We start from the raw sequence: 27,424 nt of genomic DNA on the forward strand, positions 1-27,424 counted from the left end.
TTTCAAAAGTCAGCCTCCACTGATCCTTTTGCTTTGGTTTCCATTTGTCCTGAATGAATGTGAGGGGAAACTCTTAGGAAGAAGCGGGAGTTGCTTTTAAGAGTCCCATTTCTTCCTGGGTGGGAAGGGCAGGTTTAGCTTCACCAGCAGTAACAGGAATTGTCATCAGGACCTGCCATTTGGATTTTCCAAATCCTGGGTGTTGCATTGTTATGGGACATTCTGGAAAATATTGGAAGCCTGCAGTGTGGGCTGCTTTTTTTTTCCTTTTGCAAGCAGCATTTGTTTTTCCAACTATGCTCCAGAAAACTGCAACATCTGGGGCACTCCAGGGAGAACAAAAAGGCAACTGCAAAAAGGAAAAGGATTTGCTGCTGTTTGCTCAAATGTTTCTGCCACCACAGGCAAGGTCAAGTACAGGCAAATTGAACAGAGGGAGAAGGAAAAGGAGAAGGAGGCTACAAAATGGATGCTAAAATGAATGAAAAGTTTAGGGTTTCAAGAATGAAAAATGAATAGAATCCTAAAGAGATTGGCAGCAGAAGCCCTGCTCCAGGAACCCTCCATGAAAGACATTAGGAGGCAGAGCACCCGGAGGAGGGCCTTCTCTGTGGTGGTGCCCCGTCTATGGAATGTGCTCCCCAGAGAGGTCCGCCTGGTGCTGTCATTGTATGTTTTTTGGCACCAGGTTAAGACCTTTTTATTTAATCAATATTTTAATAAGTTTTAATATTGAATTTTATCATCATATTTTAATTACAGCCAGAGTGGGTCATTATTTTATTTATGTTATGTGAGATATTTGTATTTTATTGTGTAAGCCGTCCTGAGGCTCTTGCAAAGGACAGCATACAAATATCCTAAATAAATAAATAAAGCTAATAACAGTTTCTAGCACTCCTGTTTCATCAGTTCAGTATGTAGCCTTTTTAAAAGATACTGCTAGAACATTTGAGTGGTTGGACCAAAAATTTGCCCCTCTCTAGACAGAAAGCCTCTCCAATGTACAGAAGAACTTTTTCTGACTCATATGTATCAATTCAAGTAGAAAATCCAGGGAGCTTTTGCACAGTGTATTCAACAAGCAATTAAAAAAACAAACAACCCCTGAAACACGCAAAATGGCCCAGGATAGAGGGGTTACCTGCACAGCATGAATAATTCTGTGACTGGGTGGTACAGTGCAGCGCTGTATAGCTTTTGTCAATACAGTATGGATTGACAGAACAGAACAAAACGGGGCACCATCTAGCTAAGACAAAGGAGTTTTACATCTCACCAAGTCTGGGCAGAAAGCATGACAAATGTTCTTAACCACCTCATGCAGAAGTGAGCCGGACGGCTGACATGGCTGCTCCTACGCGCCCGCTCTGCGGGGCGGTTCACACGGCTCTGTGCTGCGCTCCGGAGCTGAAGTGATGAAACCGCTTAAGAGGCGGCTGGAGTGCAGATGGAGGAGAACTCCCAGTGAGTGCAACAGAAACTTGGCACGTGCCTACAATTGGGTATGTTCTGAGGCAGCGAGGGTGGCAAAGAAACATCTCATTGCTTCAGTTCAGTCTTCCCTCCGTTGTGCAGCAGAGCTTTTCAAAGTTGTCTGGAAAAGCTGTCAGTTATTGCGATCTGACCCCAGGGACTACTTGGCACCATCGCAGGCCCACTGCAATTACTCTCTGGGCACTTCCAGGGGAAAAAAAAAATGCTTGCATCTGCTTGGACTTGGATGCCAGAGTCACTGGATGCAGCTGAATCTGTGGAGATCTCCAGAGCACGGCTTTTAAGCTTTTAAGACTTATCTGGAAACCCAGGGGCTTGGGGGATGGCCTTCCCAGGTGTTTTACTGAGCTGTTCTTTTTATTGTTTGGTTTTAGCTGTTTTAAACTTTTAATGTATTTTTGATTGTATATATTATATGGACTGTTGTAAACTGCTCAGAGGGTTTTGGCTGTGGGTCACCATAGAAATGAAATTCATCATCATCGGGATGTAGACTATTTAAAGTAGGCTAGATTGTGTCCTACTTATATAATGTTTTATATTCAGGGGTTAAAGTGTAGGCTAACTTCAGGGCATAATCCTGTGGCTGCAGGACACTGTCTAGACAGCCATGGGAGATGCTGGTGTCCCCACTCTGACCTCAGAAACTTGCTCCAAGCTTGCAGCCAGAGCTCTGAACTCTGCCCCCACAGTGGGCATGGAAAGAACTGCACCAGCTCTGGCTCTGCAGTCACAAGAGTGACCTCAGAGATGGCATTTTGTGGGCCTTCCAGTGGGGAAGAGAAGGAGACACGCTCTGTCCGTATATGCAGCATCTTTGGTGGTGCCTCACCCTTGCGTCCTCACCTGGGGTAAAACTGGCCCTTTTGGTAGGGCAGGAGAAACACAGCGGTGACCTTCAGCGCTGTACTCCTTCCACTCTCCACAGGATGCCTTTAATTCTCCAAGTCCAATGGACTGCAGACAGCCAGGCTGGATTGTGTTGCCCTGTGTTTAGAGCTGTTAATAAACTAGCCTCAACTCCCATGGGTTTCAACCCATTTTATCAAATGCTGTAAATGGAACTGTGGCAGGCTTCAGTTTATGCATCAAGATACCTGAATGACCAAAGCAAGCCATATGTGCATGGCCCTTAATCCTGGAATTTCTAAACAGAAGGCTAACATGGTTATATTAGGGTTCTTTTACATGCTGTTTTACTGATGCATTAATTCCAATGCCTTTGCAGCAGAATCCAATGAGGCTGCCCCTAACTCTCTGAATCCAGAGGATTATGGGCATCCTATAGAAAGCAGCAGGAGAGTGGAAGTGAAAGATACCTCCATGCTCTTCCCACCTTGCAAAAGGTCGATTGCAGCTGTTTAAGTGCTTTGCCCAGAAGTGTGAAATGAGGAGGCTAAAGCGCCTCCGGGATGCTACATGCCATGGCAGCACCGCTCTCCTTCCTTCCCTCCACCCTGGGATGCCCACAAAACTCAGAGCAGCTCTCATGAGCTCAGAATCCCAGGCTGGCTGTGAGTGGGGCAGGAGGACACTCTCGTACCTGGAGTCCCAGCTCTGACCTCAGAGTGAGTTTCTGAGGGTGGAGCTGGGAGCCCAAGTAATCCTGTGGCTAGTTAGTCTCTGTCTAGCAGCCATAGGACAGTGCCCTTGAGCATGTATTTTTCGGCACCCCTAGGAGGACTAGGGACTTCCCACTCTTGCCCCAGGTACTTTAACAGAACCCCAAAATAAAGAGATGTTTTGTCGCTCTGAACAGCAGCCCTGAATGGAAAATCCGAAGGCACACAGAGCGGTGCCCTGGTTCCTTGGAAGCCAATGACAGGTCGGTGCTTTCCTTGGAATGTTTTCTGACAAGTCCAATAGGTGGGACTCCCTGTCACTCAGCTCCTCAGATGAGCAGGGGTGGCAACCCATGGTGCTAAAGTGATGCTACCCCTCCCTACAAAACCAAGCATTGTCCGAGGAGGATGGTCCAAGTGACGGACACTCTCCTTTCCGATTCCCCCCCAGAATTCCTTTGTCCGTTGTCACCCGCAATGAACTGGCTTTCCCTTCTGGTGAATTCTGGGATTCCGAACTTTTCAGCGCTCGACGAATGCAGCCTTCACACACTCATCTAACTGCATTCTGAAATAGAAACCTGCCCTTTGATCGCTGACGACTTTTTGGACTATCATGCCCATGCAAATCAATACACCATTTCAAGCCGCCTCAGGGGCTTGTCTCATACTTGCTTTGCATCTCTTTCATAGCGAGGGGGGAAAGGGCCCATTTCAGTCACAGACTGGTCACAACAAATACCTTCAACTTGATTTTGAACTTTCCCACGGTGTGGTTGTACCATTGCATAAAAGTATGAAACCCAACAGCGGCTACAAGTGTCATTCCCCCTTCCCCCTCCACAATTTTAAAGCTTGGCAGGAAGAGTAACACTTCCAATTTGCATTATATATTCCTCAATCCATGCTGCATCAGTGGGGGGTTTCTTACAATGTCCTGTTTTAATAACAGGACATTAAAACAAAATCTTAAAATCCAGTCCTGCTCCCACTGACTCAAGATGGGTTTCTTTTTTACTGCAGAGATTCTAGTGGAAAGCTTTGCTTTTTTTTAAATTATAATTTCTCTAGAGGAGTCCCAATTTCACAATCATTGGCTGTGCTGAAGACAGATATTCTGATAATCCTTTGAACACTCACACACCTATCTCCAAGACTGTAGTAAACATGTTTTCTGGATTCAAGATTTAAAAATTCCACAAACAACTCTCAGACAAAACAATTGAATCAAATATGCAGAGGAAAGCTATAAAGATAGGCAGACAAGTAACTTTGAACACCAAACACGTGCATACTCATGGCTACAAATTTTTCATTAGTTTATGTACATATAGGGGTTTTCTACACGAGGCAATTAATCCATTGTATTGGCTTTTGGTTTTGTTGCAGATACTTTTCTGCTTTTTCACCTCATAACCTCTAGGGGGTACTGTTGCCCAGTAAAATAGTGCAAATACACAAGAGGAAATTATGCTTTCTTTCACCATGAAAAATAATACTCCATTTTGCATGCCCTAAAAACTCTCACAGAAAATGGGTTTACCAAGGAAACCATCCCCCCGCCAAAAAAAACCTGGAGGGTCGCAAAATCATCAAAAGAACCCATAAACAACTATGCATAAGGAAGAGCAAGTGCACAACTAATACCTCGTGTAGAAAAACTCATAATATTCACCCTCCATGTTTGAAATGGACCGCTCTAAGGAAGGACAAGCAACTGCTATAGGTTGAGGGGAATATCCCCAAAATGTGGATTTACTGCAATGGCAGCGCCTTTTCTACCTTTTTCGATATTACAAAGAATTCTATTGCACCACAAAGCCTGTCACATTTATAAAAGCTTGCCACAATAAATGTGTTAGACTTCCAAGTGTCACCTTATCAGATGCATGGAGAATGACGAGGAATGTCTGGTCTTTATAAGAACTATAAACTCTCTGTAATTCTCCATGCAACAGCTGAAGTGAGCTACAGCCAAACGCATATGCCAGCATGAATTAGGTGGCCTTGGGTAAGTTGTCAAGAGAGTCTTTGTTGGTTTCACTGCAGCCAACATGGCAACCGCTCTGGAAATCCTTTCAGGTGTTTGTCCTGCGAGTCACCCTCTCTTCTCTACTGTGCTGATAAGTAGTTCTAGAACTTTATCCAGAAAACTCTCTCCTTACTGATATTTAGTGCCCCATGAGCTTCCAATACGCTACGGGACAACACAACTGTACAACTGCTTTAGTTTTCTCATTATCACTCAGCTGGCACAGTGCCATAGAAGCAAACCCCCAATTAATCTACCTGTGTGGTTGGTTACCCACCCTCAGTTTTTCTTTGGTCTATGAAAGGGTGGAGTCTAGCCTCAAGAAGAGGAAAAGCAGCAGACTCACCTTTTTGTCTGTGCTTTGCTTGTTTTTGCACACTAATGGGACAGTTTTTAACCTCAGCAGATTTGCGTGGACAAAAGTTTTCAAGTTGCTTGAAAACGCAAATCCAGTTGCCTCCCCCGAAGACCAGCACTTCACGGGAGCTGTGCAGTCTCCAGTGTGGGAGAGCTCGGTTTGGGCATCGCACACTGCAGAGAGCGCTGTCACCCAACTACACTTTGCCTCATCACCGTCCCCCTCACCCCAAACTTTGACGCCCGGCACGCATCACAGAGAAAGAACAAGAGGTGCTTACATGTTCGTATTAGCAGTAGATGTCAGCCATTCCCCAGCCAAGCCAATGATATCAAGCCCTGTAGAAAGTTGGTTGAAAAAACGAGGATGACCTAGAAAAATAAAGGACATGAGCTTAGGGATGCTTCTCTTTCTCTATATTCATAGCTTCTATTTCTCCGTATTCTTACATCAATAGTCCAAACAGTCTGAACTGTCAAGATCCATAGCACAAAGTTATACTTTGAAATGTAACTAGGAGGGAGGTCTGTATTTTAAGTAAGCAGGACAGTGAGAAGAATAGCTAACGTCATGGATTTTTCTGCTCCCTTACAGGGAAAATTCTGAGCACGTAAGGTTACCACTTAAGATACTGAATGGGGCAGGGGGATCATAATAAATAGGGCTGTACTTACCAGGTGGCTGAGTAGAAATTATCCCTCACTGTCCCACTTCCTTATGTCCTAAAGACCAAGGGTGGGCAGACCAGCAGCTGGAGAGAATGGTGTCTGTCCATCTGACTTCCTAAATCCACCAACTGGAGCCACGCTGGCTCACTGAGGCAGGCACTCAATCAGAATCAAGGAAGGGCAAGAGCCTGTTCTGATTACATTTCCAGAGCTGAGCTCTTCAGCTTTTCACATTAAATCCACTGCTGTCCCCACCTCTCTACCAAGTTTCTATTGCTTCAGCAGCCAGAGAGACAGGAAGGAGAGGAATGACTGGATTCATACAATAGGATAACCCACACTGAAGCATTGAGTATGAATGTGGGCTGTCACTGAATCATGGGTTATGGTGTGGGCTGAATCCAGCCTTGCTAAGGGCCCCGGTCTTATTCACCATAAACCACACATGCAGGGGGCCCATGGTTTGCTGTGGGGTTGTCTTTAGCTAACAGATATGGTTTGTTAGTATGGCACATTCATGTAGCAGCTGTTTTTTTTTAAATGTCAAATCCGTCCTATGGAAAATAATATTATATGGGGAACTGTGTGATTTTTCTTTGTTGAATTAAGGTACATCAGTCAAAACATATACATGTATACATGCATGGCTTTCTAGATGAATTGTATGTCCTGAGATAAGTTCTCCAGACCTTGCCTTACCTGAAGGTTTGTTTAAACAAAGGATGATAATTTCAAGGGAATTAAAAGGACAGAAAGAGAGGTTCTGAGCAATCCAGCACCCTTTGGGTTATTAGCTTAGAAGACAGAGCTGGGAGCAAGAACTGTTACAGTGGCCTGAGGCTATCAGTGCCTTTAAGTAGTCACATGAAAACTCTGCGATTCTCTGCACAACTAAACAGTGTTGAAATCAAGTAATGGATTAGGAATTTTTAAAATCTAGTGTTTGTTCATGAAAATACAGGGCAACCTGTAGTTGCTTGGAATATACATAGACTTTAAAATACTTTAGGAGACCCGATGGTGGTGATTCTCATTGATAGTTAATGTAAACCTCATCATTCATGCACGGCACTCAGGGCAATGTTCAAGAGGCTTTCCTGCTCCATTTTAACTGTACAACAACCCTGTGGGGTAGGCTAGACAGATAGCAAGTGGGCTATGGCCATCTACCCAACTTTGGGGCCCAGCCAGGATTCAAATCTGGTTCTCTCCGGTCCAGGTCCGACACATTGATCTATCACATCACCCAGGGCCTCAGCGCTATGTGCCTCCGCAACTCCTCCACAGAGAATATCGCGCAGATGCCCTTGGTGCTCATTCCGCGATCTTCTCATGCGCAGATTTTGTATCAGTCGTGCCAATCAGAATGATAACATATGATCCGCGTGGACGTCGCAAGGCATTTTCCTTCCATACAATGCACAGTCCATGAAGTGCTCAGAAAACATGGCCCTCCATTAAAGACCTGCAACCTTGAGGCCACGTGCAACAAATAAGTCAAAACAACTATCTGGTTGCAATTATGTTTCTCATCCCACCATAAGTGGTATGCTGAAAAAGCCCTTTCCATTTCCAGCTTTCACTAGGTAGGTTTTTAACCAACTGACCTTCAGCAAGGGAGATTTTGTTAGACAGTTACTGGTTTAGACAACACACTGCAGCTCATTGTGGGTTATTTAACCCCCGACGAAGCATATCTGTGGGCACCAAAGGGCACTTACAACCCCTCTTGGGGGTTGTCATGCATGAGGTTATGCAAGCGTTACACAATCCTCACATGACCCTAAAACAGACCTTGCGTTTTGCAAGTGTTAAATATAACCTGCGCTGGCTGGATTCGCATGATATGACAAACCCCAAACAGGGTCCGCATATTCCAAATGGTGCCCTCACAGGCCAAGGCCTCTCCTTTGGTTATATGACCCGGGGAGACTGCTGTGCCGTGCGACTAGCCCCAGTACTGCAGTATAGTCTTGACTTTGCCTCACTCTGGGGGACAAGCTAGCTCTTGCAAAACGCTGCCAGCGCTCCGGTCGCTCGTTCTGAGAAAACGGGTCAAGTTCAGTGGCCGGCAGCGAGGAGAACACTGTCACATCACATTAGGTCTTGCATTAAGGCTTGCCCTGCACCCAGAAGACGTGACACGAAGCCCAATTCCAGTCCCCGTGGCCCTGTTTCATAACTTCAGTGAAAGCATACCATTGTCCAAAAAGTGCCCACACTGAAAGAACTACAAAATGAGACCCTCCATTCTGTAGGGGAGGCTGGTGACCCCGATATCATTCATTGCTGGTTTTCTTTGCAGCCTTCTGTGAGTTATCCATGGCATTCCAGGGTGGTGACCCTATTCTGGGGAGGGAGTTCAGCACCAGGGAAAGATCCTACAAAGGGAGGGAAAGGAGGCGGCCAGGGACTAGGAAACGGGAGGGAGGTGCGAAGGCAGTCTGTGGCCCATCTTCCCCTACCCCATCCAGCCCCCAGCCCCACTCTTTCCCTTCTGTGGGACTTACTGTACTTCCAAGCAAGCATGCATAGATTTGCCCGAAAGCGCTGCCCTCCATGCCAGAAGAGGGAATCACTGGCAATGGTAGCAACAGAGATTCTCCGCCTCTACTTTCTATCTCCAGGGGAACAAACAGTGGGGGAAAATAGTGGATCCTCCACTGAGAGGTCGTCCGGTGCAGATTGCAGAAGTATCTTTCTCTGTATTCGTATCTCTCTCTCTATTTTTAAATAGAGAATGCGTTGTTCCTAGATGATGGCGGAGCTCACATCACTCCTGGTGGGGGCTCAGCTGCCAGTGCTCCGTTTCTAACCGGTGGGAAGTGGCGTATGCCCATCTGACTGTGGCAGCATCCCATGTGAGGCCATGGGTCGGTCCGTGTCCTGCTCTGTGGCACGGGATTCCCATTTTAGCTCCTTACTATTGGAAGTTAGTGGTTGTGGCTGGTTCTGAGCGGGCCTGCTGACTCCTTCAGCCTGAGAGATGAACGACCCATTTCAGGGCTGGGGAGCATTATGGAAGGTGGCAGTGGCCTTCCTCATCATAGAAACACTGGCACTTTCTGCTCTCACTAACGATGCAGAACTTCTGGCCCGCAGGCCAGGTCTTGTCCAGTGGGGGTCCTGACCTGACCGTCTGGGTTCTCCCAGATGGCTTCTGCCCTTGATCCCATGCCTTCCTGCTAGCTAAGGAGTGGTGGTGGTTTCTTGACTTGTGTGGGTTTATTCCCTTTCTATAAGGCTGAAATTCCTCTCCTGAGAGTTATTTACTGGCAGCAAGAGATTTAAGCTATAATATGCTGATATTTTTGGCCCCGTCCACCACTGGGCCGTGGCCCACAAAACAGAGGTGAAAGATTTTCAATACCCCTAGTCAACAGTCATCACACTGGAGCCATAATAGAGGAGTGATAGTAGCAATGCATCCTGAGCCCTGATGAGCTGGTACAGCAACCTCACGAGTGCCAAGCCTAAAGAACTAAAGCTAACTTTATTTCTGTGGGTCAAGGATCTTGAGAGAGCTCAGGGTGTGCAGAGTGCTTGGAGGTCTCTCTTCTGCCCCAGTTGGTCCAAGTCCCAAGCCAGAGCCCCCCTGAACTTTCCAATGGACACCCCAGAGCTTCTTTTCTTTTTACAAGACCTCTGAGGAAGAACATGAAACAAACCGTTCAAAACTTGAATTATATGCAAGTCCAAATACTTGCATACAACATCATCATCATTTTTAGCTCACTGCTAAGCCAAAAGGTCTCTCAGAGTGGTTTTCATACAGGCAATAAAATCAGGACAGTCACTGCCTTTAGGTTTACAGTCCAACTAATTAGAGTTAGTCTCAAGAACTGCTAATTCTAAGTCAGATTCGGATGAAATCTCCTCATCAGAAGATTTAATCACAGGCCTCTGCTTGAGCCAGGCTCAAGGAGAGTTAGAACCCCTAAGGGACCCTCTCTGGCCATCCTGCAAGAAAATATTCCAGGCACAGAACAGGCATAAGTGGTCGGCCTAAAGCTCCCCAGCCTGACTTGCCCCCCCGCCCCCCGTTGCATTGTCTACGTGGGTACCACCACTGGGGCCCAGAAACAGAGATTGTAACGAGTCCCTTGAGAGTGCATTACAGTAGTCGAAACACAAGGTTTCCAGAGCATGGATTACCATGGCTAGGTTCTGCTGGTACAGATGCGGATGCAGCTGATATAGCAGCTGCGGTTGCTAAAAGGTGTTCCTGGCCACAGATGCCACCTGATGCTCCAGGGACAACTTGGGGTCCAGGAGCAACCTCAAGCTCTGCTCTCTGTCCTTTAGGGGGAATGCAGCCCTGTCCAGGGCAGTCCAAATATCCTTCTCCCGAATTGAGGCTCCACCTACCAATAGCACCTCCATTTTGTCTGGCTTAAGCTTCAATTTATTAGTCCTCATCCAGTCCAGACAGTGGTTCAGGGTTGGCATCTTCACAGATGGACAACCCAACTTGGGGGGAAAAGCCTCCAGGCCCTACCAAAAATGCTTCCACCCTCTCACTGAATGAGCATCTTATGGAAGGCTCAGTAGACAAACTCGCTTCACAAGCCTAGTTCCGTGGAAGAAGAGGAGGAGGAGCTGGCCCTGTTGAAGCTGAGGTTCGTATTCAGATGAGTTTATTAGGCATTAAGATCTTTTCTAATAAGATAGATGAAAACTATTGCAGGCAACATTCCCATTTGAAAATTTAAAGCCTTCCAACAGCAAGTCATCCTTAGTATATCAGTCACTAAAGAATGGGAGAGATTATGATGGAAATTATATTTGATATCTTACTCTGAAATGACCTAGAAGCAGGCAACTTGCCTTGTATAATAAGTTATCAGTAGGGTTGCAAGTATTAATGATCCCAAGACTCCAAGTCCCCCTTTTCCTTTCTTTGTTTTTTTGGCATTAAATGTCTTGGGAACATAAAGAAGAAAAACTGCAAATTCAGGCTCATTTATGCCCTCATTTACCTAATGATATTGTTCCCCAGAGATACAGGCGGCTTGCATTCCATCAAGTGAAAGAGATTACGACTTTTCAAGTGTGCCTGTCAGGGCTGTCTACACCCAATGCTGCAAAATGCCAATTTGAGTGACAAACGGAAATGCCAACAGCCTGCTTAATGTGGGTAATAAGATTGGGGGGGGGGAGGTGTGATGTCATCCAGCCTGCACACTAAGCAGAAGATGGATCCAGTTAAATCAGGCCCCTTTAAATCAGTGATTTAAAATTGGTCTTTTCTTCACATTACTGAATGACGCAACTTCATATATTTCCTAAAGGGATCTGATCACTAGACCATGCTACAACTAAGGCCACAATCCTAGACCCATTTGACCCAAAACAGCTTATTTCTGGCCATGAATGCATAGGATCGTCCTACAAATAGAAGATTATTTACAATGGGTTCAATCCAGATTTAGGTATTTGCAACTGGGCCAGTGGAAATGGAATTCCCTCTCTTTGTTTTGCCATAGCAGCCCTGGCAGATCTCTGAAAATGCAGTACTGGACTGTACTGAACAGGGTGTCCTGTTGGGTGTGGGGAGAGACAGGTATCCCCAAAAATCAGTAGGAGCACCTTGCATGAGTGGAGCCCTTCTGTTCAGGGAAATGCCCGAAATTTCCCGTGGGCCTGTATATTAAATGTATCTTTATCAGCTAACTGGAATTCCAACCTTAAACGCATTTATTGGAAATTTGTCTCACTGAACCCGGTTGCTGCTACCACAAAAGCAAATCTGCTCAGGGTATAAGGACATTTTCTTTCTTTCTTTCTTTCTTTCTTTCTTTCTTTCTTTCTTTCTTTCTTTCTTTCTTTCTTTCTTTCAAGGGCTGGAAGTCTGAGGGAGAGGAAGTTTATTTCTTCCACCCAGGTCAGAGCAAGAATTTCATGCTCCGTAAGAACATTCTCTCTCTCCCACCTCCGCATGCTATCAAGGAGTTGGTCGAAGTGGAATAGAATCCACAGATCTGGATCTGTGTTCCAGATCACTCTCTTTTGGGGAGGTTCAAGGAAGAATTGTATTTCCAAACTGTGCTGCAATGATTCCCGATAGCCAGAAGTGGAAAGGAGAACAATTCTGTCCCTGTTGTTTATATTTGGTTTGCTTGAATACACATTGTTCAGGATACACCTTCTACTTTGGTACAGGTGTGATTGTTCCTTCTGTCTACCCAGGTCTCTTGGGTTGGTTCATCAATTCTGTACTCTGAGCTGCTCTTGTGGCAAACTGTTAAATGAGCCCATGTGTGAAGGGCAGACCTGAGTTTCCCCCGGAAGTGCCCATACATGGGTTTAGGAAGGAGGCAGTTCTCTGACCCCGAAAGGCAAGACTATGCCAGTGCCTGTTTACATTCCTGTAAAATGTGATAAAATGGGAGGTTGTTTTTAACTCAGGGTTCCACTTTGCCAACTTTGTGCAAGGAGACCTTTTTCTGCAGAATCAAGCCTTTTTGGTCTCACACCCCTGGAATGCTCGACTGGTTACTGCGCGTGCCAGGACCGAGTACCACTTTTGTGCACAACATGTGCTTGGCTTGAATGCCAAAGTCACGAATCCAGTCCCTTAAAAGCGGGGGCGGGGGGGGGAGGAACCCAAGTTGACAGCACTCATCTACCATGCAACCCTATGCATGTTTACTCAGAAGACTGCCTCCATCAGTACCATGAGGTATACAATGACAGCACTAAGCAGCACAGGTGCTCTTTTAATCCTGACTGTTCCTATTCCTGGCTGATAAAGGCCTGCCTAAACAGAGCTCTCATAAAGCCCAGGTATGAACACTTGCATCTCCAAACAGCAGGGTTTCTACAGTTGTGCACAGTTTACATTAAATCGCAACATGGCAGCGTTTGCAAGTATAATTGTGCAGAGGATTCCATGCTTGTGAACACCAGGAATAAATGATGCCATTTGCCTGAGGACCTTGCAGCACAGTTCCTGCACTCTGACACCGGGACGGCATGCCTTATATCACTTCTTATTGCCACATGTAGACCTGACCTTTCTTCCATGATGGAACTTAAGGCGGTAAACATTGAGTTCACAGGTGGTTTCCCATAAAGGCACCAGCCAAACTAGGCCTGCTTAGCTTCTGCCAAGATGTTTCTGACCATGGCTTGAGAATGCCCCATGCAAGATCCCCACCTCCTTGTATTGTGAAACCCCCTGAGAATCTTCTCACCTGTCCTTACTCCATATTTCAGCGTGTCCCTGCAGTCCACCAAGATCTGCTCGAGTGATTCTGGGTTGTCGGAGAGCTCAAGGTTGAAGCCTTCCATGCCTTCCAGAAGCTGGTGTGGATGGTGAAAGTCCAGCACCTTGGTGGATCTGTCAAAGGTCTTCCTCACGTAGGTCAGGAGAATGTCCACCACCTCCAGAAGGAACTGCACTGTCTGTTCCTCGCCATTCTTAGCTGGCAACAAATCTGAGCAAGGGACCAATAAACAACCAACCCCGTTAGGGAAAGCAGCAAGAGAGTCTGGAAGCTCTTTCCACAGCCTGCACCCTCACTTGCCAAACTCCTTTTCATTGAGAGAGAATGGACTTCGAACTCAAGAAGGTCAGCTCCACAGATGGTAGTGCATCTGTGTATCTCTTGCCATTAAATGACCTGCTTGCCATAAAGGAACAGGTAAGTGCCACCCAGGTTCTTGAGTGCAAAACCTCCTCAACTGGTCCTTCCTTCAGTGAATCTTTCTTCTCCTCACCATTGTCTTTGCTGCCACCTGCTTGCTTGACAGGTAGAGTCAGAGAGGAGCAGTGAAGACTGTCCTCTGTTGTAGGGCATTTTATTAGGGTTTTTTTTTGGGGGGGGGGTGTTAGCTGCTTAAACAGGTTGTCTGATTAATTCATATAGCCTACTGCAATTGTTATGTGTGTTTTCATTTGGTTTTACATTTTGTATGATAACTTTTTATGATGTTTAAATGTTGTATTGCATTTTAGGTGCTGCAAACTGCCCAGAGACCTCTAACTATTGGAGGGTGGTATCATCATCATCATCATCATCATCATCACCACCACCACCACCACCACCACCTGCTGCTGCTGCTGACCACACTTGCCTTGGTCAGACTGAGGCAGGCAACCAAGCAGGTTGCAGCACTGCAGGGGAGGCCTTTGTTAGTGGGCCCCCTGCTGGGTGTGGCACACCTGCAGATGCCCAGCCAGGCCTACCTTTGCCCCTGGCCTTGACCATGATCCCAAGCTGTGGCTCCTTGTGGGACAACAGTCAGTGGTAAGAAACCAGCCCAAGAAGGAAGCCAAGCAAATGTATGACAAACTGGTAGGACTGAGGCACTCTGGAGCCTGTTGTGCTTGGTTAAATGGTCTGCAGAAGCTTCTGATTAAAATAAACGCAAAATTGACTTTCTGACTCTTTCTCCTAGCCAACGTCATGTAAAGGGTTAATTCTGACACCTCCCCTCCCCCACCACAAATAATGGTAACCAGATAGGCTGGGTCCACTCTTTAAACTAACTAGATAGAACAGGCCTGTCTTGAACTGCACCTCTGCGTTTTGAACTGGTGGGGATGTGAACCTGGATCGCCCCAGTCCTCCTAGTTCGACACACCGATCACTACATTGCACTGACTCCCTTATGCTGCACGAGGATTAATCCAGAATAGCTTCTGCTACCAGCACCATCCCTTAACGAGCAAACTTTAGATCACTAAATATGGGTGAGTTGCCCATAACACGGATTAAGAGTTCCTCGGTGGTCCTGAACAGAGACGAACACGACGCATGGGCAGATGCTTTCCCATCCGCTTGATGCTTGCCTGTGGGGGCCGTAGAGATTTTTGATCTGTCTTAGTAACGATGACTATAAAACTAGGGTGAGGTCATCAGGTTGGGTGATATTACGTAGAACAAAAGAGTACGACGGTTTCCACACGCCCTGCCCCCTTTGACCTCGTTTATTGTGCATGTGGGGGTGGTTAAGCCATCCTCCTTAACACGAACAAACGCAGGCATGCCTTAAAGGATGGCAGCTTTCAGCACCGGCCTCCCTCCAAGCTTTTTATGGGGAAGCATGCTGAGCGCTGTAGCCCAGCACAGCTGAAGGGCACCAGACTAGGCAAGGCTGCTCTAGGTCGCTTCATGTCATGTCGACCTTTTCTACTGCAGAAGAAAAGGCGGCAAAGGAGAGAGGACCCTCTTTCTGTCTGGATCTGCTCGCTCCACTTCTACGAAGAACAGCAAGCTTCTTGTGGCACCTCGCAGACGAAAAGCTGGATTGCTTACAAACTTCCCTGAACTAAAAAGCCCCCTTCATCGGAGCATGAAATGTTACGCTCAGCCTGTCAGGCAATCGCACATGCGTGTGCACACACACACACACACACACACACGGTGGGGTCAAGTTCTGCTTGTAACAAAGCTGCTTGGCACAGAGCCAGTCAAGAAGACACAGGCTGGCAGCCACCTTCCAGCAGCGGCTGGCTTTGCTGCTCACAGCGGCCCCCTCCGTACTCAAGAAGAGCTTGGGAATGCCGGATGCATCTCGCCACTTGGACAATAGTCCCCGCGGCTCCTGTCACAATAAATCTCTCCCGGTGCAAACCTGTACGCACTTCCCTGGCAGTAAACCCAGCTGGGCTCAGTGCAGCTTTTTTTCTGAGAAGACCTGTGTACTTGCCATTGCGCTGTTAGTCTGTACGGTGCCCCAATCCTCTTTTAATTTTGTTTTGGCCACAACAGACTAACATGGCTACCCCACTGACAGACAAGTGTCTTTGAGCATGTGCTGAGTATCTTTTACAACTAGCTCTCCAGATTTCAATAATTCCAGGCAAGGTTGGCTTCCAGGGGTTCTGTGCTTCTTATTTCAGAAAACCACTGTATTCTCGCTCTTGCTCTTTAATACGTGAGTTCAAAAACAGTTATTTAACATCAGGATACACTTAACTTTGGCCACCTAATGAGAAGGAGGGACTCCCTGGAGAAGAGCCTAATGCTGGGAACAATAGATGGCAAAAGAAGAAGGGGACGGCAGAGAATGAGGTGGCTAGATGGAGTCACTGAGGCAGTCGGTGTGAGCTTGAGTGGACTCCGGGGGATAGTGGAAGACAGAAGGGCCTGGAGGAGTGTTGTCCATGGGGTCACGATGGGTCGGACACAACTTCATGACTAACAATAACGTACACTTAACAGCTTACTATAGAATTTTATCTCTCAGGAATCCATGAATACCCAGGTGTCCAGAGCCTTGAACTAGTCCTGTCCAAAAATCCAGACCTCTTCAGAGAAACTGGCCTAGCGTGCTCACCCTCCCTCAACAGGATCTGTGATCCTGACCAGCTAGACACCTGCTTCAACCTGGTGCTCTCCAGATGTTCTGGATAAGAACTCCCAGGATCCTTGGCCACTGGCTTTGCTGGCTGGGGTTGTTGGGAGTTGAGGTCTAAAACATCTGGAAGACATTGGATTGGGGAAGGCTTAAAACAAAATACTTTCAGCTGCTGAGAATCAGTCAGGGTCATATTTGCTTACTTGTACAAACAAAAGTAGAGAAATGAAGAGCTATTGCGATTGTGTTTAAGAGCAGCTCTTTGGCCAGGGAAGAGATACTATTTTTATGGACCTACATAGTTCAGACCTTTATGGACATACAGCTGCACCAGAAATTAGACCAGGGGTGATTTGGGTAGGCGGGAGAAGGAGATGAGAACCCGGATCTGCATAGTTCAGATCATCTAGTCATGCACCAGAAGCCCCTGGGTAGCTCAAAGACCGAGCAGAATGGAGACAAGCAGTTGTAGCAGCATCTCGTTGTGCTTAAAACCTGCCTTTTTTCCTCATGCAAAGAGCACGAGGCAGTTTGCAGTGTCTTCCTCCACTCCATTTTATCCTCACAGCAACAACAACCCTGTGAGGTAGATTAGGCTGAGAGGGGGTGACTGGCCCAGTCACCCAGTGAACTTTGAGTCAAATGTGGACTAGAATCCAGGTCTCCTGGGTCCTCAGCCCATCACTCTAACCATTTCACCACACTGGCCCTCAATAACCAGCCACCTGGGGAGACCGAAGCAGAAAGGGTGGGCATGCATCATACTCATCTAGCGTATCTGTCCCAGATCAAGCCTGTCAGCAAAATCCTTTTTGCTACCACCCCTGCTAAGGAATCCAAGAAGCCCGAGTTGTTCTAAACAAGCCAGTGCGGTTCTTCAGAAGGAAGGTTACTGAAGGGGCAGGGGCAAAAAGGCTGCAATATTGGAAGGTAGGGGGGAGGCAGTGAAAATGGTGGCGGTGGTAGCAGCTGAGAACAAGAGCTCTGCTGGATAAGGCTGAAGATCCATCCGGTGGAGCACCCAGTGGTCAGCCAAAGGCCTCCAGGGAGCAAGACCTGAAGGCACTGGCCCATTTCCGTCTGACCAACGCCAGCATTTGGTGCTCTCAGAAATATTGCCCCTGTGAATGGAGGCTCCATACAGTCACAGTGGGTAATATTTATGATGGCCATCTCCACATTATTCTGTGGCATCATAAATATTATGATATTGCATAAGCTGGCACTGATGTGAGATCCCCTCACTGCCCAGAGGCATGTCCTGCAGGGTTCCACGGGGTTTGTCCTCAGCAGGGAAACGGGTGCCTTCAGTTCACCTTCCCTGTGGCAGTGCACTCGATATCCCACCTTGAACTTCATGAGTTGATCATAGGTCCCCCCTTATCACAGCAGGGGCTCTCTGCCTCTCCGTCCATCTTCTCCGCACCAGCTTTCCCCAGCCTTGCACTCTCTACATGTGCCGGGATACAACATAATCCATATTTCTGGGAGCTGTAGCCCAAGACACCTTGAAGGCACCAGGGCTGGGGAAGACTGCCTCACACCAAGTCTGGTTCCGTACCCGTCCACCCTCTTGGTCTTCTGGGTAGGATCCACTGTCAACTCCTATAGAGAGCAGACCCACTGAAATGAACAGTGTTGAGGTTGGTCACCACAGACTTCAGTTCCCCCTTCACTTCAGTGCATCTGCCCGCCTTGAGTCCCGCTTCTGGTAGAACAGCGGAGCACCATGGCACGAAAGCGAGGCAGCCTGGGACCCTGTCGCCTCAAACCGTTAGCCAGTGCTCCGGGTGACGGGCTCTTGATTTTGGAGAAAGGGGGCTGTGCTGGGAAAGGCGCAGAGGGGGCAGGGGAGGGAAACGGTGCCCAGGAAGGAGAAGGAGCAGAAGAGGACTTACCGCGGGCGTAGAGGTTGGAGAAGTCGGTCTCGGTCCGCCGGAAGCGGGCGGCTTCCTTCTCGCTGTTCTCGCAGGCCAGCAGGTTCTTGGACGACTGCCGCTCCTTGAGCGCGCTCACCAGCCGGCTCCGCTCCTCCAGGCTGTGGTTCCGTTGCAAGAAGCCTACGCCGTCATTGCAAGGCGCACAGGTCAGCGCGGCGGCCTTGATCTCGCCGCCCAGCATGGTGGCCGGCGCGGGCCGCCAGCCCTCGAGTCCGGCGCCGGCCAGGGCGGCCGCCTCCCGCCGCCCAGCCACGTCCCCCGACGGCCCCGACGTGGGGCTGGCCGGCCCAGGCGAGTCTCCCGGACGAGGGCAGGGACGGCGCGTATTTATGCGGGAGAGGCTCGCCCGCGGGAGGGAGCGCGCACGAAGCCAGTCAGGCGAGAGGAAGGCGGCGCGGAGCCTGCCGTGGCGAGGGCTGGCTAACTCGATCGGACAGCTGCCACGCCGGTGCTCAGCCGCCGCGGAGAGGAGGCGCTCGGGGCGACTGGCGCCCGGGTGGCAGCCGCTTCCCCTCCTCCGACACACCTCGGAAATCGGCCCTGCGGCCAGGCTGCCTCTGAGGTGGGCCGCCGTCAGAGGATGCGAGGAGCGGCTCGGTGTTGCTGGGCCTGCCCACCCAAAGGCACCGCACGAATCGGTCTTGCGCGGTTTCTTAGGCAGCCCCGTTCCAGAGCCTGGGCTTCTGGCTGCCTTGGAACGAGAGGAGTGGAGCAAAGCGTGCACGAGAGCACGTGCAGAGTGCTTCCCCCATTCTGCGCGCCTAGAATTTGACACGCGGGCGGGTTCCAGCTCACACAGCGTGGCTCCCGGGCCCGGGCGCCTCTCCTTTCAGATCCAGCACGGTTTCCTCTGCCCCGCGCATTAGATTTCGGGAAGAAACATGCGGCCAAATCCTATGCTATGCACGTGTACCTGGAAATAGACCACCACAGGGTCCAGAGAGTCTGTTCTCCGGTAATTGCACCCTTAGAGCCCAATCTAGACAATTCTATTTTTTTAAAATCACTGTATAACAAAGTTCCCAGAATGGCTTAAGGCAAGCATAAAAACCATTTCAAAGAGACAGCAAGTGCAAAACATACGAGGCACATCATAAGCGTCTACATACGCACACACGTTAGACGAAAGCGGCCTAGTCCGGTGGGGAAGAGAATCTCGGTGCAAAGGGAAGCAGATGAAAGGCGTGGGGCCATAAAAGGGCCTCGCGTAGCCCCGAAATTTCGCAGAGGTGCCGGGAGCCTTCTTTGCCCCAGCAGCCGCCAAGGCCCCTCGCCAGGGAGGGCGGGGAGACAGCCCGCCCGGGAAGAAGGGCAGCTCCGGGCAGCCCGATCCGGCGCCTGCTGGCTCGCAAGCGGCTCCCGCGGGAGGCAGGCAGGGCCCGGCGCCCTGACCCCGAGGCAAGAGAGGGCCTTGCTCCGGAGAGGCCTCTGCGTGCGCGTCCCTGGCCGGACTCGTCGAAAGCCGAGCGGGGCAGAGGCGCTCGGCGGACGCGGGTCTTCGAAGCCAGAACTGCGGAAAGCACGAACGGTTCTGAAAACCGACACGCTTCCTCGGAAGCAAGTCGCACTGACAACGGTGGGTGAAATCCACCAACGCATCCGAGTCGGTTACGCGCAATCTGCGGCGATCGCAGAAGGGAGGCTAGGGGGACGCGCTGGGCGAAAGCGAGGGGCCATTTATACCTGCCGATTCAGAATACGCGGGTTGTTCAATAAGGGGATTCCCAAGATGGGATTACATCCTTCCTGTGAGTTTCTTATTCTTGCTGCAGAAACTATTTTTTAGATACAGAAGGCTGCAATTGGGGGGAGGGGGTGATAAGAAGGGCGAAGGGTGGCGTCATTATTATAACCCGTTTACTTTGGCGATGAAGTTCGCCTTACTTCACAAGCAAACTTTTACGGGTGCAGTCCTAGACACTTTCCGAAGCCCCGTAGATTTAGACGGATTTAATTCCGGATAAACAGTCTACTCAGAAGTAAGTCCGATAGAGTTCAATGCGCCTTCTGTCCAGGCGAGTCGATACGGGACTGCAGCCGCAGGAGCGAGCTCCAGAAGGAAAGCTCCCCTTTCCAAAATGTACTTCGAGACGAAACCCTGCGTGTTCGTAGACGGGAAAGGAATCCTACCATTCCCATAATTCTCCAGCAGGGGGATGCTTCGAGGGGAAAGCTGGGAATTCTCCTGCAAAGCCCGGCTGAAGAATGCTGGACCGTTTTCCTGCCTCAACGACGCCTGGGATTGCGCTCCTCCGAGTACTGCCCCCCGACTAATCATCGGCCAGTACTTTCAGCCCAGCGGGGCCGCCAACCTTCTCCGATTTGCTCAGCGTTGCCAAGGCAACAGATGCCCCCCCTCTGTCTGGCTTCAAATAGGGCCACCTCGAGGGAAGAAGCCCGCCTTCGCCCCCCGCACCTCCTCCAAAGCACCAATCCGCTTGTGGCACCAAACGCGCGCGGCTTCGGGACAAGTTGACCGGGGATCGCCGTGCCGTCCCCGCCAGGATGCCGCGTTTGCGCCAGAGGGAGCGCAGCCCCGCGGGCTTTCTCTTCCGCCCGCGTCTGCATCTGGGCGTGTGTCTGTCTGCGCGGGGAAGCAACCCACCATCGAGGCAATGGGATTCTGCGGCTGAAAGGCATTGCCTCGCATTTCCACCAAGCCTGGCTTAGCTTTTCCTTTTTCCTTATCTTAACTAATTGTGATTTTGTGTTTTATTGGCCAGTCAATGACCGAATAAAGAACTGATGGATCGATTGCTTAGCTTTTAGAAGGGTGAGAGAGCTTTCAAATAGACACTAAGCTGACCTCCAGAACTGGAGTTCGCTCTTGTTGAGAGAGTCGCTGAACGCCAAGCAAACAGGCTGCAATTGAGAGAAACAGAGGCGCGCAATGGCGAGAGTGCCGGGCTGGGCACTCGGCACCCGAGTCCCAGTCCCCGCGTGGTTCTGAAGCTTGCAGGCCAATCCCTGAAGCTCAGCCTACCCTGCCTCACAGGGTCGTTGTTGGGAGGGCAACATGGAGAGGAGGACGACTCCGTAAGCCGCCTCGGGCGCTTCGCGAGAGGGAAAGGCGGCGGGGAGCTATAAATGCGGCAACGTGTCCGCGGGGCTCTCACTGCGCCGCCCCAGCCCAGCCCCTCAGCCGGCGAGGCGCCGCTTTCCTCGGGTTTTCTCCTCGAGGAGCGCGAAAGACGCGGCCGGAAAGGCCCCCGAGCCGCGGCTATTTGCGTCGTCGCCTGTCACCTCGACTCAGCCTCCTCCTCTGCCGGCTGCGCGGCTCGAAAGGGCGGGAGGAGAGCCCGGGGCGAGGGTCCCGCGGACTCCGCGGCGCACGGCGGCTGCGCTCCCGCTCGCTGGGGAGGCGGCGAGCCACGGCGGGCCCGCACTTCGGGGCGGGGGGACGAGGGGGGGAGGGTTCCCTGTGCCGTCAGGAAACGAACACCAGAAGCGCGACTCGCTTTTCCGTGCCTCCCGCATCGCACTGCTGAGAGGCAAGCGACTCGGTCGCAAAGGGTTTTCAGGACTTCCCAGTTTTAGTTGCATCTACGAGGAAAGAGTCAGTTTTCTTGCCTACTTGGACTACACTCCCATCGTCCCAGGCCAATGACCAAGTTGGCTGGGGCTGATGAGGACTGTAGTCCAAAACCTCAGCTGGAGTCGGCTGAGGTGAGGTGAGCAAGGGTTCTCCTATTTGAGGGCTGCTTTCGATCATCCAAATTTAAGCTTTGAGCTTTAGCTGAAAATGGGACTGAGAGAAATCACTGTTGCTCAGACATTCACTTGCCCGTTTGTGTGAATGTTTGGACACCAGGACAGCACGTTTAAATTCTTGATAGTGCTGAACTTGTCAAAAGCGGGAAGGAAGATAAAGCAAGATCCTTTGAGGAGAAACCTCCACAAAGCATGTTAAAGAGTGGGATGGAATTCTGCATGAATGGCTTCAACTTCGAGCAATGTGGTAGATATGAAGAGCACAAGCCAGCCAAAACCCACGCCCTCTCCAGTACCTCCTGAAGGCTGGGAGTCAGCCCCACCGTATACAATGGGTGCCGCTTTTGAACAGACACGGCTGGGATCACACCCTCCGTCTGGGACTTCATACACAATCCACATGTGCATATCTGGAAGTAAGACTCATCCAGCTCTTTCAGTACCTCTAGGAATAGAATGCAACCGTGCAATACTTTCTACGCATCTACTCAGAAGCCAAGCGCTATGAATTTACTTGGTTGGTTTTACTTCCAGGCAGATATATACATAATTGCAGCCCAACTAGCCTGATTTGCAGGCGGCGGGGGTTGTGCCCAAAATGTTTAGTTGCTGTGCTGGATTAAGAAAAGAAGAGCACACACGCCAGCGACCTGGTGGACCATGAAGCTTGCTAGCCTTAGATTTCTGCTCAGCTGGGCTATTTGATAACCATCACAGAATGATAATTATTTCCTTTCTTCAGAGCATCCAGAAATACAAGGAGCATTCAATCCCATAGCCTTCCAGAAACCTTAATTAAATACATATCTGGTGAGTTCTGTCAGCGCTGAACTTGGCCCTGTACCACTTTCATTTAATGATAGAATCAGTTATTCTTTTTCAAACCCTCCCCCCACAACTGAACATGTATAAAGATGATACATCAGGAAATCTTCAACTAATAAAGTTAACCAGGTTGTTGCATTTTCGTAATACTGAAGTAATAGGTACAAATTAGGCAATTACTTTACAGTAGATTGTCTCTCCATTTCCCCCTCTCCCAGGAGGTAATTTGACTTGATCTGGCTCTACTGGGGACTGAAAAGAAGCCAATTATTGTCCATGAAAGATTTTTAAATCTTCGGAGAAAATAAAATTAACTGTTGAGAAGCATCTTTACTTAAAAATGGTGCAGTGTGTGTTGTGGGGTGAATTCTATGTGCAACTCACCCCAGTATGGATACCAGTATCAAAACTTATATAACGGAATTCAGATAATTCACAGGCAACTGCATCACAGATAAAGCAAGGGCCTGAAATGTTGAATCTCAGGCCCTGAAGCGCAGATAATCAGACAGGTTCACCCAGAAGAGAGTATGGAAGAACAAGAAGGAATCATGGACCCCCCCCCCCCCCCCCCGCCCAGGCTCCACTGTGTCAGTCCCTCGAGCCTGCAGTTCAGAGGGTCAAGGGTCCCCCTATTACAAGGAGGCACAGCCCTCAGCCCACGAGTGCCCCGCCCCCGCCCCATTTCTCCACCACTGCCGCCCCTAGATCCTTCCATACCAGCAAGGAAGGAGCCACCTGCACGGTCAGAGGGCAGAGAGGAGGTTCCCTCCCTCAGAGACGCTGCCGCAGCTCAGCTCGCCCTTTCCTTACCTAGCAGCGGGACGGTAGGGAAAGAGGGAACCGTGGCAGGATCGCTGTGCTGGGTGTGGGCGGGTGCACATACGTGCATATTCTCATGATGAAGGGGGTGTGCACAACTCCCAGGAAGCAGCATTCAAGCATCCTTCAGCTAATCCGGTATTGTTGGCATTGACTGGCCCTCGGGAGTTTCAGGAAGGGGTTTTTCCGGCTCTAAATTGAACCCAGAACGCTCTGTGTGCGAAGCAGGTGCTCTCGCTACACCGCTGCCCCTGACTCACTAGGACAGCCAGCAATGAGAATGACTCGAGGCTGCAATCCCGTCACGCTTACTAAGGAGTAAGCACCACTGAACAACTATTGTTGGAACGCCCCTCTGAGTAAACATGCAGAGGCTTAATGTCCGTTTCATGACTTTACTTCCGCGTCGCACATTAGATATGGAGGTGCTTTCGCTTTGCTTACTACTAATTCGCAGTACTCCGCCCAGGTCCTGAGCTAGGAGGTCACCAAGGATCAGTTCAGAACCTGCAGCCCTGCAGGTGTGAGGCGGGCAGTGCTGCTGGGCACGCGCAGGGCCTCTTCGCCACACAAAGCAGCCCACAACGAATGCGGAACCGGCGTGAGGGGTGGCTTTGTGCGCCAAAATCTTTGACCTGCAGTTACGCTTCCAGCTGCCATGGGACCCTTTTACTTTAGAAACCAAAGCCTCCATCCTATGCATGTTTGGACTGAAAAAGACCAACAACCCTCAGTAACCTTTTTTTGGGGGGAGGGGGAGTTAGTCTCAGCATAAACGGGGCTACATTTTGAGATCTGGTCCGCTATAATGAAGGTGGCAAGGAAATCTCGACTGTCCCGCTTGGTTTCTGTTCCTGGCATTTCAGATGCAACATTTGTTTTCATTTGGCAATCAACTGCATTGATTTCTCTGAGGTTTGTTTTTCAAAGTAAGTATTGAATTCAGAGAATTTTTTTACTCCTATCTATGGCAACAACACTGAGATCTAGGAGCTACATCGACCACACTCTACAGATGCCCCCCTCCCCCCAAAGTACTTGCAATTCCGGAGACAACTGCCACCAAGCATCTCCCCAGAAGCCCTCATGGCAAACACCTTTTCCAAACCTCCCGTAGAATTCAGCTTCCTTCTCTAGGCAAAAGCACTGCACGCTTCCTGTTACATAAAGGGGAGCGCAGCCAATGACGGCAGCCCAGCCAATGACAGCTGCCCGGCCACATTCTAATTGGCTGACCCGGTGATTATTTTTTTTACGTGCATCGACAGCAATAATTAAGCCATTGGTAAAAATAGGCAATGGTTCCTTGACCTGCAAAGAACTGGAGTTCTGAGGATTTCTTGTCAAGGTTGCTGGCGTAGAGAGAATAATGTACAAAGGATCAAAATGGAAATAATCACAGCATCTATTTGGCTACTGAAATCAGATACTTATACAAGCTATGGAAGCAGTGGAGAATACATTACCGTCCACTCTGCTTCTCCTCGAATGAAAGGAATTGTTGCTAGGCGAGCGCACAATTTGAACGGGGATTAAAATGGACAGTGTTCTCATTACATAATATCAAAACGAATTTTTCCCCTTCCTCCCGAACAGCACAAAATGGATGGAATCCAAAGCTTGAGTCTAAACCTCATTAACAGGAAATGCGCCTAGGACCCTGCTTGGGTGAAACAGTTGCCAGGTTTACGGTCATTGTATTGATAATGAAAACGTCTTCACGTGGCTTCTAGCAGTGTATAAAACCTAATAGCACAAGCAAGGCCAGCCAGTTTCAACTAATCCAAAGAGCCTTTTTAAAACTTTCCTTGTTTTTATTTGTATCATTGTGAGCATTTCTGAAGAGTGCTATGTAATACAAGAACTGTTAACATTTGATTAGCTACCAGTTTGATTCGCTACATGGGTAGATTCGGGTTCAGCTCCCCCATCAGCCACATGTTACTGGATGAAGGGCCACGTGGGTATGTTTTAGCCTAGCCTACCTCCTAGCACTGTTCAGACAATGAAAGTTTGGGGGTGGGAGGGAGGTCCTTTGCTCCCTCCTAAGTCCCCTAGAGGAAAAGTGGGGTGCATATAAACGACGTATCACCGTCTTGCGTGCCCACTTCCGTATTGTTCTTGAAGAGCAGCTTGCCTGCTCAACAGCACAGATCTCTGCTCTTCGGAAAGAAACTTACTGAGGATGTGGAACTTGTTCGTCTGCATGCACATATCTCGCAGCATGTCAGCACTTGTCAGCAAACATTTGAACAGTTTCCCCCTATTCCAGCGAAACAGACCAGCTGATTTCCGGGCTCTTTCTTTCCAAATACATGGTTTCAGCAGGATCCTACATAGATCCATTCAGAAGAAATTCCAGTTGAGTTCAGCCCCTGGTACCAGGCACAGTACTGCAGCCAAAATCCCACAGTAGCCTTGGAAAGGTGCCCAGTGCTCGAGTTTTGCTTCAATTAAAGCCCAAGAGGCGGAAACGGATTCAAAACCCCATTGAAATCAATGGGACTCACATCGAAGCGCTGCGTGCTCTCAAAAGCATTTCCCCAAAGAGGTCTTTTTCCAGGCACCTGGCTGGGGACAAGAACAAGCTTTGCCACGCTCCCACTTGCCTAGAGGTGGCTTTGGGGAAGGTTGATTCCATCCAGAACTTTCTCTCTGCCACCCCGAGTGTAGGAATTATTTATGCAGTATGCCTCTAAGCTGAATAAAACTTTTCTTTTTTTGGATGGATGGATGGAACAGAAATGCTAATATTCCTGAATCAAGCAACTGTGCTACGTGTTTTGTCTTTCTGGCATCGTTAGTGATGCACAATTAATACGACACGTCAGTCAGTCGTCTCGAGGAAAAAAGAAGGGAAGGGATGGCCCACACGTGAGACGGATCTTAAAGGAAGCAGGTCTGGCTGTCCCCTGGATTGCGTCGGTGTCAACAAGCCATTCATTCGCCCCTGGAAATCTGGCACGGCGTTTTTCTCGGGCTTGCCTCGCACAAGCGTCTCTTCGCCTTGCGCAGACTCGCGGCTGCTGGCCAGTCCTGGGCACGCACCGAGCCGGGGGCGCTTCTCCCGGGCAAAAAGGATGCTTGGCTGCTTCTCTCGGGCTGGCACGTTTTCCGAGGAAGCCCCCACGGCCATCGCCTGCAGACGCGCCAATGAACCGATCGACCGGGTCGGTGGATCGACTTGAAAGGCCCCCGGGAGCCACGGCCGCAGCGCACGAGTGCTTTGCGGAGCTGGACTGGGCGAACCGGAGCAAGGCGCGCTCCGAAGTCGCGCCTGCGGGGTGGAGGGTTCCCAGGTGGAGAGGGTTCCCGGGTGCTTTCGAGTGCAGTGGCGAGGCATGGGCGCCCTCACAAGGCTCAGGCTCAGGCTCAGGCTCAGGCCGTCCGTCAATGCGCGCGGGGCGCCTATTCCAGACCCGGCTTGCCTTCTCCGCCTAGCTTGGCCTTCGCCAAACGGACTAACGCACCCGATCGCATCTGAGCACCCAGACACAGGTTGCTTCAATCATCTGGCAGAGTAAGGAGGGCTTCTTGCGGCAGAGGCCCCCGGCCATTTCGTGGTGGCCTGGCCCCCGCTCAGCGCCCGGGGCGCCGCGGCCTGCCCAGATGCGCGCCCTCCCGCCGCCAGGCCTCACGGGCGAGCCCCTTTCTCCCGCGGCGGCTTCAAGCTCAGCCGCCTCGGGAGCGCGGGGCGCACG

At 49.7% G+C, this 27,424-nt stretch overlaps 1 protein-coding gene across 1 annotated transcript in view; it reads right to left on the minus strand.

The window, feature by feature from the left end:
• Positions 1-27,424, minus strand: part of GAD1 (glutamate decarboxylase 1) — a 56,913-nt gene that overhangs the window by 22,329 nt on the left and 7,160 nt on the right. Inside the window, exons 3-5 of the mRNA XM_044418036.1 lie at positions 18,324-18,485; positions 13,314-13,556; positions 5,730-5,820 (exon numbers count right to left, since the gene is read on the minus strand). Of these exons, the coding sequence (XP_044273971.1) occupies positions 5,730-5,820; positions 13,314-13,556; positions 18,324-18,485 (496 nt within the window). The remainder of the gene's footprint in view (positions 1-5,729; positions 5,821-13,313; positions 13,557-18,323; positions 18,486-27,424) is intronic.

Source organism: Varanus komodoensis, unplaced genomic scaffold (genome assembly GCF_004798865.1).
Source record: "Varanus komodoensis strain SLA01 unplaced genomic scaffold, ASM479886v1 scaffold9, whole genome shotgun sequence".
NCBI classification, from domain to species: domain Eukaryota; kingdom Metazoa; phylum Chordata; class Lepidosauria; order Squamata; family Varanidae; genus Varanus; species Varanus komodoensis.